Source organism: Lineus longissimus, chromosome 16 (genome assembly GCF_910592395.1).
Source record: "Lineus longissimus chromosome 16, tnLinLong1.2, whole genome shotgun sequence".
Lineage (NCBI taxonomy): Eukaryota > Metazoa > Nemertea > Pilidiophora > Heteronemertea > Lineidae > Lineus > Lineus longissimus.
Window position 1 is genome coordinate 11,607,684 of NC_088323.1, and position 22,130 is coordinate 11,629,813.

The 22,130-nt window shown below is 40.7% G+C and overlaps 1 protein-coding gene across 1 annotated transcript in view; it reads right to left on the bottom strand.

Moving 5' to 3' along the window:
* Positions 1-657: 657 nt before the first annotated feature.
* LOC135500905 (calpain-1 catalytic subunit-like) overlaps positions 658-22,130 on the bottom strand; it is a 90,504-nt gene continuing 69,031 nt past the window's right edge. Inside the window, exons 7-13 of the mRNA XM_064792624.1 lie at positions 18,897-19,072; positions 17,788-17,987; positions 16,558-16,843; positions 6,965-7,081; positions 3,634-3,725; positions 1,468-1,700; positions 658-1,141 (exon numbers count right to left, since the gene is read on the bottom strand). Of these exons, the coding sequence (XP_064648694.1) occupies positions 1,120-1,141; positions 1,468-1,700; positions 3,634-3,725; positions 6,965-7,081; positions 16,558-16,843; positions 17,788-17,987; positions 18,897-19,072 (1,126 nt within the window). The 3' untranslated portion in view covers positions 658-1,119. The remainder of the gene's footprint in view (positions 1,142-1,467; positions 1,701-3,633; positions 3,726-6,964; positions 7,082-16,557; positions 16,844-17,787; positions 17,988-18,896; positions 19,073-22,130) is intronic.

The window sequence follows — 22,130 nt, forward strand, 5'->3', positions numbered from 1 at the left end:
GGAATAGAGCGTCAAAAAATTGTTTTTTCATTTACGCATTTTGCCCCCTGGGGAGCTGAATTTGAGTCGAATCGCCCAATTTTTTTTCCGTAAGCAACATTTTCTGCGGTGTTTATAAGCAAGACTAGAAGTGCCTCGACTTGAGGTGCCTCGGTTGTATGATTACAAAATGCCCAACTTTGTCTACAGATGGCTAGATGGAAGGATGGAAGGATGGAAGGACGGACACCAATCGAATAGCTATTTGACTAGCTCCGCTGACTTTGTCAGCTGAGCTAATAACAAAAGCTTGTCCTATTGATAAACTTTTCTCCCGGCAATTACCAATTTTGACAAATTTTGACTTAATAATGCAGTATATCATGGTGTAACTGACATGACATATCTGGAACATTTGACCTTTTTTTCCCAGCTGTATTGGCATGCCACCATCCAGCTATGACTGTCACGTAATCCACAGAATGCCAACAGGTGATGGTAAATCATCATAAGAAACGGATGGCACACCAATTTGAAAGTGGCTATTTGTCTGAAATTGACAAGAACAGCCTGATTTTTTAAAAGAGATAAAAGCTTTTCATATTTTCGACACCAGCCCATTCACCTTCTCAGGATAATTAAAAAATATGACCAATCATGTTTTGGGGGGGGGGGGGCGGCTAACATTTGTTGAGGTGTTTACTTGAGTATAATCATCTTTGTTTCAAACTTGCAATTGTAGAGTTTTTAGAAGGAGTTTTAGAGTTTTTAGAAAGTTTTTATTGCCTCAGATGTTCGCTTTAGCTATTCCATGAGCTAAGTGCCACTGAAAGAGGGCTTATATGTACCACTTCCCACTCTGTCCCCTGGTAAAGTTGTTATACCGAAAATGCATCTAGCATTCACATCAGCATATATCTGGAAGATCATCACTCTGCATATGCATCTCTTTCCATGGACACTGTTGTCAAAATTACAAAAATCTTCATAGTCCATATTTGCTGTGGCATACCCAATAGTATCATATTTGACTAGAATTGAATGAAACTTTGTTTTTCGAGTTTATCATTATCATTCGCGATAACATGTGAGTGGTTGATATAGGTCTCTGACAGTCACATGATCAAATGTTTCATCTTTCTAGCTGCCTGAATGATATTTCCTGCAAAGATGAGAACATTGTTAATAAATTCAACATATTTTTGCGAATTCAGTGAAGTAAAGTAGTTTTGAAAAGTGTGTTCATTGTCAGCTTGTCTTCTACATTAATATTAATCCTGTCTTAACCAATATGACCAAAGGTTACAGACCTAAGCCTCTTAGTTCAGCCCTCAGGGAGTAGACATGGTGTTTTCTAGTGACATAATTGTGAAGTAGTGACGAGAAATAGTAAAAACCACCAGAAGACTACATGAACTACCAGATTCTTTTAAAAATCATTCATACGGCGATTCTAAAGTATGTATCCCAAAAACAATTGATACTCACTCAATTTTCAGTTTCTCCTTCGATGCCACAGCACAAATATATGAGTTATCAATGCCTGGATTATTCTGGTGGCACAATAACAGGTAACGACCCTCCTTCAGGAGATAGCGGGCATTGCAGACAGGGTCAACTACAAACACCTGATCTTGTTGCCCAACTGTGCGTTGCGTGTGAGACTCGTTTACCTTCCAGAGGGTCTCAAGGTCAAGTGGTGGAGCAAAGATCATAGGAAGCTGGAAGGAGAGAATATTTACAATTTACGCCATTTGACCTTTGCGACATTGAAAATTAGGTCAAATCAAGAACCCATACAATATATGTTGTATCCTTGCTGGGAGAACCTACCATAAAAATATTATCGAAATCGAGTCACTCAGAGAGATATCACACTTTTTAGGTTTTAACTTATGGCCCCCTGGTGGCCAAGTCAAGAATCAGATTGAACCGAAATTCAGTGTCAGAGGTCACATGACATAGGGAGTTGTGTGTACCAAATTTTAAGTTCATAGCTTATGTAGTTAAGAAACGTGCCATAATACACTCAAACAGCCAATTTATGCCATTTGACCTCTGTGACCTTGAAAATTAGGTTAAATCAAACACCCGTAGGATATGTGATGTATCCTTGCTTGGAGTACATACCAAAAAAATATCATCAAAAAGTCACTATTAAGCTACAAATTGCACATTATACTTTTTTACTTTTGACCTAAATTTGGTGTCAGAGGTTATATGAAGTAGGGGGTCATATGTACCAAAGTTTGAAGTTCATAGCTGTAGCGGGTAAGAAAGTGCCATAGTCACACTCAAACGGCCTACTTATGCCATTTGACCTCTGTGACCTTGACAATTAGGTCAAATCAAAAACCTGTATGATATGTGATGTATCCTTACTAGGAGAACCTACCATATAAATTTACCGAAAAGGAGTCACTCATAAGAGAGATATCACACTTTTTAGGTTTCCACTTCTGACCCCCTGGTGGCCAAGTCAGGAATCAGATCGGACCGAAATTCATTGTCAGAGATAACTGTGTACAAAGTTTTAAGTTCATACCCTAGCAGTTAAGAAACGTGCCACTGTTTTTTGAAACAGGATACAGACAACAACGATGGACGACAGACACAGCAGTGTAGTATAGACTCCCCTACGGTGAGCCAAAAATGACATGTATTTCTTCAGCGGTATGGACGAGGCTACAGAGGCAATAGTGCTGGAAGTTCAGTATGGTATGGATGGCCAGAAATAACACCTTATTATTTCTGTTAAGATAGCTGGGAATCTGGATTCTTACGTTTTATGGAAGAAATATGGATCCTGCTTAGTGTTTGAATTCAGTTTGCGGTCTCATGATTGGTATGGCCAAGGGGACTGAGTACAAGATTTGGGGGAGGGGGTTAGGCTTCACGGGGTTAATTTGCTACCCCTTGCAATTTCTTGCGAATTTTTTCACTGTATCATATACATTAATCCTTAAATGCCCTACTGCACAGAAGGCACATTTTTCAAGTTTTCCTGCTTTTACAACTCCTAAACCCAGATAATGACGTCACTATGTACTCAGATCACTCCAGTAGGAACTACTGTCAATTTGCTAGTCACGTAAATATTTTTTTCTCGATTTTGGATGTTTTTTCTTGGTTTTTACCTGCCCTTGGGGCTCCACTAATGGTGAGGTAAAGATGCCATAGCTTCTAAGACACCCCAGTTTAGGGGTCTTAGGAGGTAGAGAAAGCTTTCAGGGATGATATTGTCCTCCAGCGCTGTGTTCTGTAAAAAACTTATACTCAGGCAGGTGAATATTTTACCCCCTAATTAAGCCAATTAGGCCAATTAGACCAAGTGTACTCGGTTGCCCATTCAGTCCCCTGCGACGCACACCAGCATCCCTCGGTTGAACCATTCCCTTACAACACTAGCAATCTTCGTTGGGCGATCTTTTTGAAATCGATCGAGGTGCCATCTGATATCATCTGAGAACACTAATTATTCCTTTTGTGCATGAAGATATGCCAAAATGGCGGGAGAAATCAGTCAGCTGATTTCCGGTGGCTGAAGTGCTTCTACATTGACTAAAACAATCATTGACTAAAAACAAAGCCATGAATGAGTTATAATCATTGCTCAGGCTTTGTCTCATGATTGCTAACACTATTCATACTTACATCAAACAACTTCACACCAATAGGTTCTGGAGGATGACTCTTTTCTGGGTTCTGCATCAAAGATATGACTACTGGGTGGAGCTTCTCTGCATCTTAAAGGTTCAAGAACAATAGCAACTTACTTACAATGATGTTTTAAATATTGGTAAGGACTTAAACAAGAACGAAGGGTGGGATCATTGCAAGAATCTGGTAGCATGGATTTAAATACAAAAAGAAAACTGCTCGAGTAGCTGATTGGAGAATCCAGATTGTACGAGATATTTACGAGATAATTTTCTTTGGCCTGAAAGCCCCATGCCGCTTTCAGAGAGCTTTCAGGCCGTGGTGTGGTAGTGCAGCTTTTATTGAGAATTCAAAGATGTTATTGAATTTTCAAGATTGCCACCTGGCGACCATATTGTTTATGAGATTCAGGGTTATTGTAGAGTGTACATGTACACGGCACATGGAAATTGATTGACATCTCTTCAACAGTTTAGGAGTAACAGGACTACGTTGAATTTTCAAGATTGGCACCATTTGACTGAAAATTGAGGATATTGATAAGAGTACATAGGTACATAATCACATGAAATTCAGTTGCAATACGACGATCAGTTTCGCAGTAATAGGACTTTGTTTATTTTCAATATGGCCCCCTGGAGGCATTAGTTTGGGACGAGTCTTTATTTTCCATCCTGAGGAAATCGGGGTTAATGTGTTTGTGTGCAGGGCCAGAGAAGCAAACATTAACCCCTGATTTCCTCAGGATGTTATTTACGTACGTTTCTAACATGCAATCATGTTTTGCCATTTCTGAGTAGGGCTCGACAGTAAGGATTTCAGGGCAGGTTTTGTGGGCGGGCACCAACAAATGGCGATAGAAATTCATTGGAAAATTTGTTATTTTTTAGTCTGTTAGAGTGTAGGCCTACTATAATCACAATGATTAAATGAAAAAGTCATAATAGATGAGAATATGAAAGAAATGAAAGAAATGAAAGAAAGAAAGAGCACAGAAGATAGACAAAATAAAACCTGCACTATAATTGCTAAACTTTAGATTTTGAAGCCCTGTGTGTCAAAAACTGTAATTTCTTGGAAATTCCTAGAAATAATCGCCAGCGCCACAGCTTTCGTTTGGCAGAACTGACAATTTTCCCTCGCTCAGAATTGAAAAGTTTTGGCAAAAATTAACAGCACAAATGTTCATGTGTCAATCCAACCACAATGCTCTTTTATCAAATCTTTACTGTTCATGAGTCGACGAGCCAAATAAATTACTTTTAAGCCTTTATTTGTTCAAATGAAAGACGAACCGGCTGGTCGAGCAATGCAGCATGCACACATTGCATACATCCTTCCACACACGATGCCTTGTGTCAGCATGGATCATTGCAAAGCCCCAAAAGGATCCTTCAAATATGTTGTTAAAACTTGCTCAATAATTCAGAAACTTCGCACTGCACACCTCATTACACTATCTTATTTATAAAATCTCCAGTTTTCCCTCAACTTCACGGACACGGTACCACCTGGGTTCTCCAATCTCTAGTGATATAGACAGTACATTGAATACTCTGTAGCAACCTAGAACGTAGTTATGAATTGGGGGAATTTCTGCCTGGCTGTGCCAAGAGTCTCCTCTCAACCCTCCGTCAACCTACATATGTAGGTTGATGGAGAGTGATTACAAGAGTAATCAACCGTGACGTGCCAGACGTATGTCACCATAAGATGATGTGCCGAACCCGGTGATGACGTCACCATACGTAACACCTGTTAGCCAGTTGGCAATGGTGCTGTCAAGACCAGGATCACCATGACATGCTTTTTCTTAATTCACTCTATTTTAAGTAAGTGCTGCCAACTATGACAACATTTTTTTGGGTAATTTACGCTTTTTGATCATGTGCTGTTGTTACTGACAGCCAGATTTGAAGTGCCTAGGTCTGCCCAAAGTAGTCCACGACCAGATGAATGGAAGGACGGACACTGCTCGAATAGCTATTTGAGTAGCTCGCAGACTTCGTCAGGACGGACACCGCTCGAATAGCTATTTGACTAGCTCCGCAGATTTCGTCAGGACGGACAAAGCTCGAATAGCTATTTGACTAGCTCTGCAGACTTCTTTAGGACGGACACCGCTCGAATAGCTATTTGACTAGCTCCACTGACTTCGTCAGGACGTACACTGCTTGAATAGCTATTTGACTACTTCCGCTGACTTCGTCAGGACGGACACCGCTCAAATAGCTATTTGACAAGCTCCGCAGACTTCGTCAGGACGGACACCGCCAAATAGCTATTTGACTAGCTCCACAGACTTCGTCAGGACGGACACCGCTCGAATAGCTATTTGACTAGCTCCCTCAAATTCACAGAGAGAGTTTCCATCACAGACTTCCAGGAAACTAGAACATAGCAGTACAGCCTGCTTAATGTCAATCAATATAAAATGCATTTTAGCGACGAGTTTCCTGTTCATCACAACAACATACTGTTAATTAAAAGTTTTTATGCTCAAGTCCAAGGACTAAACATCGAAAAACATCACGAGGTAAAATGCACAAAGTTAAACTGGGTCTGTAGATAATTAGACCATGAACCAGGCCACAAGACCTTCATTAAAAACAGGCCTTGTGCTGATTTATTTATTGCATATGAATCGATATGGATATACCCCTCCACTACGGACATTAGCAATTCCTGGCTTAGTGTGGTGAAACGTCTTGGTCAGGAGAGTCTCATCAACTCAGTCGGGAAGATGACACAAGCGCATTGAAATACACACCTGCCGGATTTGAAGGGTGCACCGACCGGGACTGATGAATGCACTTTGAGAAATGGGAGGGTAGGCTATCTGCATGTGTCCAGGAGTGTTTCACGATGCGAAGTGGTATACAAAGTATGCGAAGTGGTTTCGAGCTCATAGCTGTAGCGGTTAAGAAATGTCCCAAAGTTACACTTAAATGGCCACTTTACACCATTTGACCTCTGTGACCTTGAAAAGTAGGTTAAATCAAAAATTTGTACAAGATATGATGTATCCTGGCAAGAAGTACATGTACATGTACCTACCATTCAAAAACCAATCACTGATAAGTGAGATATTGCACTTTGTATGTTTTCGCATGTTGAACCGAAATTTTAAGGGTGTTGTGTACATCATTGGAGGCGTACCAAACATGAAACAAAGCTTCAAGTTGGTAAGCTGAACAGCCTAGAAGGAGATGACACTTTTGGACGGACTGACATGCAGACATACGAACTGATGGCGAATGGTAATACAACATCTCCCCACTTTTTCAGGCAACTACGTATGCAGGCAGTAAGAAGTTTTACCTACCCTGTCCTGGAAGAATAGTTATGATGAGCTGAGGGTTTGTTGCACATGTTTTATGACAAATCTGACCCCCAGCATTTACGTCTTTCTTCCACTCCCCCAATATGTATTGGACTTGTTCTGGAAATGCATTAACATGAATGAGAAAATCTGACTGCATAAACCATTATTTACATTTTAGTTGCACAATTCTTCTCACTACAATCGACTGTTAGGTGAATTGATTTTACAGATACAAACATAAGAAGTAAACAAAACAATGTTCTCGCACCTTTACACTGGCAGATACTAAGCCAAAATTTGTCAAAAAATTATATTTGTTTTTACATCATCATCTGGACTACTGCCATCACCATGCATGCTTTCATCATTGTCACAAGCACTCGCTACATAGTCCTCATTTAACTCGCTCTCAAAGTCAATTGCGTGGCTGTAACTATCATCCTCTTCACTGTCATCATCACTATCTAATACCTGTGCTAATACCTGATCAGCTGACAGATGTCTTCTTGCCAATTTTTGGAGATTTACTGCATAAAAATCCGAAAAATCAAAACGAGTTTGTGGATAAACCTCCCCGAGGATGTACAGGCCTTCCGCAATATGAAACAAGGCCGCTGATAGGTTTAGAAGTTACAATGCGACCCGATATAAATAAACTACATGTGGAGGCTGAAAATTGGCCGCTTGTATTTTGCTAGCTGCCGACGCTTTGGCCATAAAAATCGGCCGCTCGGGGGCAAAGGGTAAATGTACCATTCGCCAGGCTGGAGAGAAGTATTTTAGATTTGATATTCAACCGTCGGCATTGGGTCGATACCGTCTCGGTTGTCAAAACCCTAGCTGGAGATTAAAATTTCAGCCACCCCTCAACGGTTTGGAATTCCCAATTCCTGTGGAAATTTGATGTTATTAGTTCATACCTACCCAAGTCGAACTTTTGCATGAGTACTTCTCTTCTGCTTACCCAATGACCCTTTAAGTCTGTGAATAATTTCATTTTTCCACTGATTTTAGACTGATTAATGAGAGCAGACACCAACATTAATAGCCTTCACCATTTCACCTTTATTCTCGCCTATAAGTAAGTGCAAGTTAGGGTGAATTTACCCATTTTCCCATTGATAGTACGTCAGCCGTCGCTGAGCACGGAAAAGCGCTGCGTCTATGCACATAAGCCAGTGTGAAAGTGTTAACTATTTTTGATAGAAAAATAACAAGCTCAGTTTATGGAGCTGTGCTTAGGCAGTACCCCAGTACAGCCTCTGTCTTGTGGTTGCTGCCATTAATCAGTATTTTTTTCCTCCGCATTTTGTTGTGCAGAACCTCTAGTTCTTATCTATTTTTCATCTACATTCAATCTTTGAACTCAAGGGCTTCACTGAGGATGGCTGTAGGAGCAGCAATCGTCCTGGATCTAAGTGAGAGTGTTCTTTCCAGCCCCTCTCCTGCGTCTCCACCCTTAAGGTGCCCAGGTGCCAGGTGTGTTGTGACTCATAGTCCCATCTCCAGCAGACAGAGCTGGCCTGCCAGCTCTCTTCGGTGCGGCATTCGTCTTCCCTGGTCTCTTTGTACCCTTCTACATGAAAAACCGGGCCGAAGGCAGACAAATCCAGCCGAGGGGCCCCAGACACCCAAAAAGGCATGTGGGGCAGCCACGTTCACCCCCCTTCTCAGCAGGAGCAACTTTGAAGCATCGTATTGAGCAGCTTCTCCGTGTCATTGCTGTAAGATCCTTGTTGTCCTCCGCCATCCCCCTCATGGTTTTCATTCAAAGAAGAGCAGCACCTCCTCCAGGTAACCTGAGCCCTGTATTCTTAGGACAGCTCCCATTGCCAGCCAAGGTTTGGGCTGTCATTCTGTCCAGCGACATCTTTGGTGGTTACTGTCACATCCAGTCACAACACTACTATACGTCTGTGTCTTCGGACACCCTGGGGTTCCTACATTCATGTGAAGTGACTGGCCAGGCTTTCCTCCCTCTTGAGGATGAAAGTCCTGCAACTACAAAATGAACGATCCCACCAGGATCAACAAAGATTGTTCATCTTCAGGGACGACCTCTTTAGCTTAAAGCTTGATAGTAAACGAAAAACAAGCGAGAAACTATTGGTTTCATACAATAAACCCGGAGGAAAAAATACTGAATAATGACCACAAGCAGGAGGCAGAGGCTGTATTGGGGGACCACCTGGATATAGCTCCATGAACTGAGCTAGTTATTTTATTACTATAATGAAATGGCCAGGGCCATTGTGGTCACCTCCCTCACAGACATGATGATTTTATATGATAAAGAATTCACGAATGATCAAGCCCTTAGTTTTTTCGATTTTAGGCACCTGGTGGCAAATTCTTAAACAACTGGGTTTAGAATGAACCGCATATTACAGTGTAAATGCACTATGCACCAAAGAAGCCTCATTATGAATTCAGCGGTTATGGTAGGGTTGGTGCAGAATGTGGAAGCATTTCAAACCACAATATTTGTTATTTAATTCGAGATGTTTAAGAATAGAAATTGATACCTCACTGTCGGTATTGATTGTCTTACCAAAACTGTTCGGGTGGAGCTAAAATATTGGCCAAAACCTTTAGCTAAAACCCTCGAGGTTTGGCGAGACAACCGATCCCTCCTGTTCGTTATCAATTCATTAAACCAGGAACCAAACTGGACCAAAACTTAGTCTGGAAGGTTTCATAACATATAGGGCTACTCATCTACCAAATTTCAAGTCAATAGCAAATATACAAAACACGCCTAGTAACGGACAATGACGACGACGATGCACCAAAAGATAAGTTCACCTCTCTGGAGGTGAGCAAAGAGAGGTGAGCTACATAGTAAGATAATTCCTCGGGTAAGCCAGAAGGGAAGTACATGTACAATAGTCTGACTAGGGTAAAGTATGAACGACATAAAATCTCAACACAGACCCTCTTCCTTTGGTTCAATTCCTTAAACTAATTCTGTTTGAATGAGCATCACCCTGAGGAATCAATACCCCAGGATGTGAAGAATCAGACAGGCTTTCAAACATGTTTCTTGGAAAGGAAATGTTTGTCGATAATGTTGGAAAACTCTGTTGTTGGAGTAATCCAACAAAATAATGTTTTGTTCATGAGGTAATAAGATTTTTCAAGGACGTTTTACCTCTAAAATGTATGCATATGATAGGGAGTTCAGCGGCACTCCCGATGACGTCACCGATGGCGACGAAAGTTTACATGATCAGCTGTTGTGATGAGTTTTCAAATCATTCTTTTTCAGTTTCGATGTCCGTAAAAAAACATTTAAAATAAATGAATATGTTATTTATTGCTTACTGTTGTTAATTTTGTGGACGTTGATCAAATATTTCGGCAGTATTTGTGAAGGCAATTGATTATTTACCGATCCAGAATGTTATTCAGCGGGTCGACGGCACTTCACACATGGTGAAATCCCCTCATTATTGAAGCGGTTGCTAATTGGCTATCCCCGCATGAGTCATATCATTATGACCGTGAATTCCTAAAAATTTCCATATAACCTGCCGAAATATTAACATATAATCAACCTCGCGAACAAAAGTCCAAATCCGAAGTCTATATACAGGATTGACGCGGCGCCACGTGTGTGGGTTTACACTGGAAACGAGGTTGAAAATGGCGGCTGCCAGGAATCGTTTTGGAAGGTAAGAAATCGGTCACCTACGTTCGCCTGCTTGGTATATCAAAGTTCGGCATAGACAATAGGAAACATGAATATGTATAGATTTAGTCGACTAACATGCCTTTTTATGAATATAAGCATTGTGCTCACCGTATAGATATTTGGTGCTTTGGAATTCATCCAGGTTAAGAAACATTGTACATGTATAGTATATAGGTCAAACCAAAGTCGGTATGACATGTGATGTATCGTTGCTTGGAGTAAGTACCATTATGGTAACCATAAGAATATCATCAAAAACAAGTCACTAATAAACGAGATATTGCACTTTTTACCAATTTTAGTTTTGGCCTCTTGGTGGCCAAGTTGAGTACCATATCAGATCGAAATTCGGTGTCCAAGGTGACATGACGTAGGGAGTCATGTGCACCAAATTTCAAGTTCATAGCTATAGTGGTTAAGAAACGTGCCATAGTTACACTCAAATGACCAATCTCATATGATATGTGATGTATCCCTGCTAGGAGAACCTACCATAAAAATGTTATTGAAAACGAATCACTAATAAGCGAAATATCACACTTTCTAGGTTTTCACTTTTGGCCCCCTGGTGGCCAAGTCGAGAATCAAACCGGACTGAAATTCAGGGTCAGAAGTCAGCTGACCTAGAGGGTCCTTTGTACAAAGTCTCAAGTTCATAGCCTTAGGGGTCAACAAACGTGCCACAGTTACGCTAAAATGGCCAATTTAAGCCGTTTGACCTCTGCGACCTTGACAAGAACGTCAAATCAAAAACCCGTATCATATGTGATGTATCCTTGCTAAGAGTATCTACCATAACATTTTTACCAAAAACTAATCAGTAATAAGCGAGATATGGCACTATTCAAATTGTTTGTTTTGGCCCCCTGGTGGCCCAGTTAAGAATCACACCAGACCGAAAATCAGTGTCACAGGTCATCTGACCTAGGGAGTCATGTGTACCAGGTTTAAAGTTCATAGCTTTAGTGGTTAAGAAACGTGCCATAGTTACACACAAACGGCCAATTCACACCATTTGACCTCTGTGACCTTGAAAATAAGGTCAAATCAAAAACCGTAGGATATGTGATGTATCCTTGCTCTGAGTACCTACCATTAAAATAGAATTGAAAACAAGTCACTATTAAGCGAGATATTGCACTTTTTACTTTTTTTAGTTTTGGCCCCCTGGTGGCCAAGTCGAGAATCAGATCAGACTAAAATTCGGTGTCAGAGGTTAAATGATGTAGGGAATCAGGTGCACCAAATTTCAAGTTCATAGCTTCATTGGTTAAGAAACGTGCCCCAGTTACACTCAAACGGCAAATTTACGCCATTTGACCTCTGTCACCTTGAAAAGTAGGTCAAATCAAAAACACGTATGATATGTGATATACCCTGCTAGGAAAACCTACCATAAAAATTTTATCAAAAACAAATCACTAATAAGCGAGATATCACACTTTTTAGATTTCCACTTTTGGCCCCCTGGTGGCAAAGTTAGGAATCAGATCGAACCAAAATTCAGCACCAAAGGCTATGTGATATAGGGGGTTATATGTACCAAGTTTCAAGTTCATAGCTTTAGTGGTTAAGAAACGTGCCAAAGTTTACACTCTAATGGCCAATTTACGCCATATGACCTCTGTGACCTTGAAAACAAGGTCAAATTAAAAACCCGTATAAAATAAAATGTATATTTGCTATGAGTACCTACAACAAAAGTTTTATCGAAAACAAGTCACTAATAAGCGAGATATCACACTTTTTAGATATCGACATTTGGCCCCCTGGTGGCCAAACAGAGAATTAGATCGGACCGAAAATCAGTGTCAGAGGTCAGCTGACCTAGGGCATTCTGTGTACAAAGTTTCAAGTTCATAGCCCTAGCAGTTAAGAAACGTGCCACTGTTAGGATACGACGACGACGACGACGACGACGGACACAGCGCTATCATATAGACTCCCCTTACGGTGAGCCAAAAATGAGGAAAAAAGTATTTTCTGACAACGACAGACCCTACAAAGTATATTTATTTAGAAGGAGTATAAAAGGGGCTTTCTGAATCTGTAAAGAAAATCAGGGAAATATTTTTTACATGAATGTAGGTGGAGGGAGACTTGACAACTTGAAATCAGGGGGAAAAAAAAAAAGTTCCCATTTCTGAGTGCAATAAAAAATTTTTATTGATACAGAATGTTAGAAGTGAAGTATGCTGCTTTCAGAGGCATCTTTTTGCTACACAATACAGAAAAAATATTTGGAAAATATCCAATAACTTTACTACAGCAGACTTTTGAAAATTATATGGCAGTCCAATTTTTCCCTGAAAAATTGTCAAATTTACCTGTAGTTAGTTGCTGAAAGAAAAATGCATGGAAACCATTCTGGAAAACATACACACACACTGAACTGCAGCACAAACATCTACGTAAAGGAAAAAGCCGGACAAAACACCGCTATTTAGCCTGAAAAAAACACAGAAATACACACTCTTCAGCGTCATCCAACTCCCACAGTATCCCATGGCAACCAAGAACAGGATCCTGGACAAATCATGGCTTAAATCGGCGAAAATTCACGAAAATTTACAGAAGTTTTACTCAAAAGATCAGCAGGACGGCCATGCTGAACTTAGACAATGGTGTCACGAAGGGATTTCCCGGGGAATTCCCTTTAGCGCGGTAAATTCGAACTGTTAACAAGAGGCCCAAGGGCCTGGCGCTCAGCTGAGTTAATATCATTAATATCTTCCCGGTGTTTTCAGTTCATTATGCATGAAAATGGCATGCTCCATGGTATTTGATATCCTTTTGCGTTCACTACGGTACCAATGTTTTTGGTTGACATAATTATGCCACTGTTCATTCCTCAATCCTGACCATAATTCGGGTGAAATCATCGTATGAAAATATTTACCGAAACATGAAGTTTATGCCATGAATGAGGATACTCATTGTCATAGCCTCGTTTACAAGTACGAAGTATTTTCCCGCGAATATTCAAAACTGCTTGGCTCATTGCCAGTTAAATAACATGTGACTATACACAAAATAGAAAACTTTGATGGAAATTGTAAATCATTTTTTTATCTATCAGGGGAAACAAGCTGATGATGATCAAATAAATCATTCATGAGAAATCGTTTGCATGACGAAGTTAATGCTAAACCTTTTCTTGTGCTCTACTGCGCCACCGTAGTTTTCTATTTAGACCAGCGATGACGTCATTTCTGGTGATTTCCCACGTTGTCCAATGAGCGCTTTTTAAAATGTGCCATTTGGTATTGTACAGTATGCAATGTATTTTTTCAGCGCTGCCAGTTGCCGAACAGCTAGAATGCCGTAGCTCCCTCAATTTCCCATCAATTTTTATGGGAGTGACATTATTGTATTGCTTAGAATGTCTACTTTTTACTCATGAAAGAATCGTAGAACTAAAACTTAATAGGCGAACAGAATCATGCCGTTTCACTGCACATACTGTGGGAATTCTCCACTTCAAAATACATCGGCGATGTCATCGCGAACAGAGCATGCACTTCCGATATCGTTTTCACAGAAATGTGGCCAAATTTTCAAGAACTAATTTCTGAAAGCAGTCCCTAAAGACCTTATGACTACCACTGAAACGAACTGGTGATAATATCGCCTACCAGACTACTTTTTAAGCAGAAAATTGGGTACTTGAGTGTCATTGAGCTCCAAGCCTAAACAACATGCCACCATTTTGTCTCCGCTTCGGTATTTCGTAGGCCGCTTATAATGCACCTTCTCAATTAAAACCAACATAATAAGGCCTTACATCGTTGATTGAATAGGAACACCACACAGAACACAATAAAGTGGGGGTACAATCGATTACGAAGCTGAAGTGAACAGTGATTTATTCCTGGCGCTACTGCTTTTGTTGTGTGGCTGCCATGTTTTGAGAACTGGCAAATAGGAGACTTCATTGATGGCTGACGTCATCGGGCGGGAATTTGAATCGGCAGAAATAATTAAAAGGCAGGTAGCGCCCTCTCCTGTAAAAATTTTGAACTTTTTCTCAATAAAATAGATTTTCAAGAATTTTATCTTAATATTAGAGCATATTTCGACTAATTCTGCTGCTCCCAGGCCGATATAGGCCAGTTTCCTTCATGCACTCTCGCTCGCAGGAAGTAGGTCGAATGGCGACAAATTTTGTTTTGAAAGTAGAGTTTGACCAGAAGTATCCAGAAATGCAAAATTGAAGTCTCTAGGTCTTACGGTTACAAAATGTGCACCATGGGTTTAACGGATGGACGGATGGATGGATGGATGGATGGACAGACGGACGCCACTGAACAACTTATTTGACAAGCTCGGCTGACTTAGTCAGCTGAGCTAAAAACGATACGGGGAATTCCGTATCCATGCAATTTCAGCCTATGTTTGGTCTACGGCGTAGGCCGTAGCCATGCACATATGGGTTAAGATTTATAATACCGGTACTCCTTATATTAATTACAGTTCTCTGCTGGTTTATTGAATGATAAAAGTAATGAACTATAAGTGATCCACACAATTTTCCTGAAATGTTGATACCCTACAAGCCATGTTTTGTAAAAAAGGACTAATGACGGTAATTCATCCAATATGGCCGCTGTTCAAAATGGCCGCCATCCAATATTTCCGCCATCATAAAAGGCCCTTCCTCAGTTCTACCAATAGGCCTACCACCAAGCCCATGAAATGTTCCATGACACAATGGATAATGGCCTGTATTGATAATTGGCAGCAGCATTGGAGATCGGCGGCCATATTGGAAAATGTCAGCCATCCAAATTTGACGTGCTTAATTCGTTAAATCAAAGTTCAAAAGAATTTTGATGTTATCTCGAGTTAAGCTGTCTGTTTTACCCCCAATTGTGAAAAACAGGGCCTTAATGAGGAACCGGCGCGATTTATCCGCCACGTGGCGCTGCAATCGATCATACCAAAACTCTCCATTTCCAATGCATTATCATGTTATTTCTGAGCCCGAAAACGATCGCTTACTTTCGACCGATTTCGGCGACGTTTGCATCTTCCTGTTTTAAATCTATTGTGCTATCAGTTTCTTAAGATAATTTTGCGAAAAATATGCGCGATGCCAGTTATTGGGCACGTTTTCTATTGTTCAAAACCTGTGCAAAAATGTATGCAATGGTTTCCCGTGATTGACCTCATGCGACGTCAACAGACCAGAAAATGACGTCATGGCGTCAGAAGGTACGATCGATTGTGGCGCCGCCACTGGCATTTATCTTAACGCCGGTTCCTCATTGGCTGCATTTAGCTAATTAATTATGCTAATTAGCTCATTAATATGCAAAAGAATTGAACGACTCCAACAGATTTCTACTCGGCAGGTAAATTACATTAATGGGCCAAGTTTCGTTGTCGCCCGTCGAAAACTGTAAAACATCAAGTGAACTCAAAATAAAAAAAATGAGCTGTCCCTCTTTTTTTCTATAAGTGCATTCAGGTGAAACAATGCCCACTCATTAGTCCATTTGAATTACTGGTCAAAACGACCGAAGTCCAATTATTCAAAATGCAGTAGAATGCCACTCGGTTATCGGAATCGAACAATTTTTGTGGCATTTTCTTAGTTAGAGCGAGTACTTTCCAGAAACACAACTGAAAAACTCCCTACATATGATGTCATACTTGCCAAATTCAACCAACGATTGATGTTTTTCCAGGGATACACAAAGAATTATCTAACCTTCATAGAAAACACCTTGTTAGCCACCACTTGAATGATGTGATGCACTATGATACATGATAAAATGCATGGTATGACATCATTTCTACAAAGCCAGCTTTAGAAAGCCATAGCTGTTTAAATAATGTAGCAGAACATCCTGTAGTAAAGTGGTTAATTTCACTGAAAATTAAAATTTCTACCTACCAACTTTATAGTTCGTCTTGTAGTATGTGAAAGAAGACTTAAAAGTTGTCACATGGTGTACAACATCTTCATCAAACACTGCACCATCTATTTGTACACTAGCAAACAACCTCACAAGGAATTCACACTCTGTTTCAGGTTTAAAGGTCATCGGCATGATCAAATAGCGCCCTGGTTCAATCGTATATCGATATGTCCATTGGTTGGCAGTGTAGAAGTTTGTCTCTTCTGTGAGGTCTTTGAGGACGATGGATCTTTTGTCTGCTCCATCAGCTTCATGGAGAACCTGTGAATATTTAAAAAGTTTCTTTTACTCCATTGCTGCAAGAACAAACGAGAAGCAAATGAGCCTTGTGCAACGATGAGAAAGCTGACTGTCGTTTTGGCCCTGGATACCCAGACTAAGTGTGGAGGATGGAGGGTGGCATGAGTACTACAGTTTATTTGTCACATGCCGACTTACCAGCAGTGAGGGTCCATCTTAAAGTCTGCTCCTGTCACCCCCGACCCAACAGGGTGGGAAATCCGTCAGATGCAGACTCGGGTGTGAAATTCCTCGACACATAGTAATTGAGTGACGGCCTAAATTGATATTGCCAACCTCGCTTTATGATCAGGTTACCCTTCTTCTATACAACATGCCCAATGCATTTGTGCAAGGTCAGCATGCCTGGAACCGCCCAAGCAATAACCGTTATGACTCATTGAACACCTGGCTTCCACTACCAATGATGGCTTTCAGTGGGTGTCTCGCGCGGCACCCACGAGTGTAATGTTAGTGTTGTCGCGATATGGCTGTGTGGGAAAGGAAGGGAATGCAGGGAGACAACCAATAATGTACATGTAGTAACAGCTGTTCAGGGGGAGTTAATCGCCGATGAAGGATGGATATAGGCACAACCACAGTAGATTGGCATGATTTGTCACTTCTCTCCCCTCCCTCCCGAACTAAGAATTGAATTGCTGCCATCTTAAAGTGCTAAAGAGATTGCCCAGGACATTGCGAGTATGAAACTTCATTTGCGAATGACACAAAATTCCAATTCTTTACAAATTCCAATTGACCTATTTTACAGTGATTCTATTTCAGCAGGTGCTTGTTAGGGTAATAGTTTGAAACTGCAAACATATCGAATGAATAGTCCAGGATTCACGAAGAATGTGCATTAGAAAGAATATTTCACTTAATCCTTCATTCTGATATTCCGAACAAAACTGATTCCTATTCACCTTCAAGAGTTCAACCCTGTAACTGATCGTCTGATTCTCATAATCCTTGAGCAGAAACTGTAACAAAACTGGCGTAGTTGCCTGGCCCGACTCTATTTCTGGCACCGTCACCATGAATTGAGGGTTTTTCAACTTCTTGTTTGTCTCGTACCCAGCAGCTGTGTCCTCTTTCCATTCACCAAAAATAGCTGTGATATTTTCTGGAAAGAGGAAGAAAGACACAACGCGATTTTTAGATAATTACCAGACCTTAACACTTAAGATCCTGGGACATCTTTATGAGCTCCCTGTACTTCCCTGGAGCATTTCAGCAAATTTCGACCAAAAAGACCCCCCCATACCACCCCTGTACAAGTAAGAAATTAAATGTCTACATTGCTTCATCAATATATCCCTAACCGGCCAAAAACCTGCCTTAGTTTCATATCTTAAATAGATGGCAATGGTTTTACCAGTGAGCGACCGGTCAGGGATTTATTGACAAGTCAGTGGCTGGATATCGGCCGGTTGTTTCCAATGGTCATTGCTGTTGCCTGGGACAAGAATTGATAATAACTGTGACCTATCATCAATATCAATCGATTTGATATCATGACAGCCTGCTGTGAGATGCGAGTGACAGGACACTCATTGTTCATGAAAATCTGCAGTTGCAGTGACTAGTGATCATTCTTGGCCTTTGTTTAACCAACGGATGGAAGCTGTCAAGTCACATGATGAATGCGAAAAGCACTATGGGAACATGTTGTCATGGACACATCACTAAGACATGCGACCAATATTGCTTGTTTATGGAGGACTACCACTCATCTGTGAGAAACACACTGCACAAGTGCTGCAAAAGTGCAATGACAACTGCAGATCACAGTGACAGAAATCACTCATTTACAAGGCGCATAAACAGGGTTGGTAATGCGTTAGATTTCCCAAATCTGAGCCAAGTGGCAGCTTTGCACACCATCAAATATTTTGATAATTTTTTATAACTGGAATCTGCAAATATAAATGCGAGTCAATAGTGACACTTTGTGTAAACTGCTTCGAGACAGACCCAGGACAGCATAAAAGTGCTGCAGAAAAACTTGTCAATATTCATAACTTTAACTTACTAGTTAATCCATCATCGACACCATCTCTATCAAAATCCAGTGTGAGACTACAGATATAGACTTCATTGAAATACTTATGGTAATCCTCAGCAGAGATCCAGAATTCACCATCCTCATGATTCTTAATCTCCAGGGATGATTTGGCTATTTTGGAGACCCGATCCCAATTTGTTGATCTGAAAAAAGATGTGTACCAATCAGTGTTTGACTTCAAGTAGTCTTAGAGTATCAGCTAATAACATGTGATATTTCTTCTTTTCCATTCAATGGTTGTCACTGTCAGCCAGTCATTAAATTTGACCCGTCACAGCAAAACCAGGCACACGTCACATATGACACCAGGAGATAATGGAAGAAATTAATGTGCTCATATTTCACAAAAGAAAGACAACAGAGAATTGAACGAACAGTTTGTCTCAACCTGCCAAGCTCAGAGCGACATGCGACTGGTTTTGCTGTGGCGGGTCACAAAATATCGTATGTTGTTAACAGAATACATCCACAAATCATGTTTACTTTTATTTTCAAAGCTTACAAAGGACAACGACCTAGACAAAACATTTTTCTGAATATCAGTGTTGCCAAACTGTCTAAAAGTAGCGTTTGCTCTAGAACAGAGCGTTTGTAATAGCTATAGTCAGTTGATCGAATTTATTGGGGTCAACAGTGACCTGAGAGAGCTCTTTCCCAATGCACTACTCAAAAAATGCGCCCTAGTTCTCTGACTCTTTATTTGAAAGACTCTGGTTAAACTCAAGAAGAAGAAGAAGCATGCTGTGCTATTTTTAGCCTCATCCCGCCTGAACAAGGCCGTAATGTATAAATAGCCATCCAAGACAATGTGTGGGGATCCAAGAGAAAACATTGTTAATAGGTCGAGCGGTCTTGAAAACTTATCAATTGGTCTATCATTCAATTAAACATCTCCTTTGTGGGGTGGAATTATAAATTCTGATAAGACATTTTATTGGAAAGCGCATTCTGTCTGGGACACAAAACAAGAGGCCCAAGGGCCTGGCGCTCAGCTGAGTTGTTGCTGCGTTGTTCGTATATATTACATTACTCGTCAAACTCTACTAAACTAAGGACTCAAAGCCTAAGGATATTAGCTTCTGGATGTGTAACAGTGAATTACGGTAGACTGGCGCAATCTACTTCAAGCAAGCTCCACCCTTGCAATGTGTGCGCAAACAGATAACCTAACCTATATTGGACCATCAATTCTACACACAGCAACATGATTCATCCTCAGCTGTTACCATGATGATGATGATGATGATGATCCTTTTCACAAATTAGTCGTCTTCTGTCTTTCTTCCATACTTCAGTGCCACCGGATGTAGTCTGCCCTTGTGAAGGGATCCTTTCAGCACCGGGGCACAAGAATCCATGCGAATTGAATCACATGGAGAGACTAGCCCAATCACCCGCTTTTGGCTGTGTAGAAATGGGTAAATCTCGCAGACTGGACCTTAAACTCTACTGCCGACGTGTGAGGCCGGTCTGACAGATGAGTAAGTGGGGTCCACCTAATGCAGAAGGCACCAGTTTCCCTAACTAAAAGGGTAACATTAACAAAATGCTCTACCCAACTCTATTATTGCCTAAAGGCCTGTGTACACTAGTAAAATATTAGCAACATTTTTACATTTCCAGTTGCAACAAATGTTGCGTAGTGTGTACAGAGCAAAACGCGTCTTACAACATGTTGTAAAATTGTTGCAAATTAAATGCAATGCAATTCTTTGTTGCATGTTGTAAAAATGTTGCAAACTCTTCAGCCAATCAGAAATAGGATTTGCGTCATGTGATCTACCGGAGTTCATGTGACTTGAACAAGAAGCAGGTATAGCAACTCTCAAGTGAGTGTCTTGCTTCGTAGGGTGATGAAACCTTTTCTAGAAGTTTTTGTATGACGGCTTGTCAGTCAACCGCAACTCCTTTAGGCTGCGTATCCATAGGGCATAGGCTGTTCCGTGCCCTGCACAACATTCCCTTTTTACCGCCTGGCGCGCCACACGGACAATGAACCTTCGTTGGTGTTATTGATCGTTCCCATAGGTTATGCCGTGTCACATTGCGGGCATATATGCACTGTGGATTGGGAATATAGGCCCATATTGGGATTGAACATGTCCATTCTTTTGCGAGTGAACAACACGGAAGCAATGTCTGAGGCGAAATTAATTCAAGAGGTTCATCAACGGGAACTACTCTGGGACCCCGAAACTGATGATTATCATAACAAGCACGAACCTGTAATTTGTTGCTTAAAAGTCAAGTTTTATATACATGTACATGTCAATTTGATGTTGCAAGTGAAAATACAAGTTACTTGTATTTTCATTTTCAATATTCATAAGAAATTGTCTTCTGAAATAATGACAGCGTGCGGATAAACGCGATTGACCGCTGCGAAATGAGGACTACAAAGGCCTACATGACCAAAAAGGAATATCCAATGGAGACGCAGGGCATAGTGCCAGGTCACAAGGCTGTTACGCCATAACGCCACACTACACAAGGGCATACCCTATGGATACGCGGCCTTAACAGGCAGTGGTATGCCCCATCATCCACCCTCATTTTGATCCAGGGCCTGGTCCATATTCTCTTTGGTTATTTCGCCGCCTCTTCCGTCTCTCAACAATGACAGCTAAAACTGCTGCAGAAGCACTCAAAACACATCTTCTCTCCTTGGAATCATCCATTTTCCCTCCAAAATACCTATTTCCCTTTGTTCCCACTAAAAAGTTTGCAACAATTTACCAACATGTTGTAAAAATGTTGCTAATTTGTTGCAATTTTGTTGCTAGTGAACACAGGGCCTTGAAGGGCTTGTTGCAAAATTGTTGTAAAAATGTTGGTAAAATGTTGGTAAATGTTGGTAAAATGTTGGTAAAATGTTGGTAAAATGTTGGTAAAATGTTGGTAAAATGTTGCTAATATTTTACTAGTGTACACCTAAGTCAAGTGAAACTCTTAACAAACCTTAGCAGAATGCCACCATTGAAATGTTGATAATAATGATAGCAAGTAAAAACTTTAAACAGATAGACTTGATTTTTTTAACCAACTGCCACATGCGGTTTTCTTTATTTAGTAAATTTTGAGGTAAGTATTACAGAATGAAATACTTGAATACTAGAATTGCCTGGCTCTTCTGATGATTGCACTGGTGAACACCGAAGTCGATGGGATGTGCAAAGTCATAGCTCGATCCTCTCTCTTGGT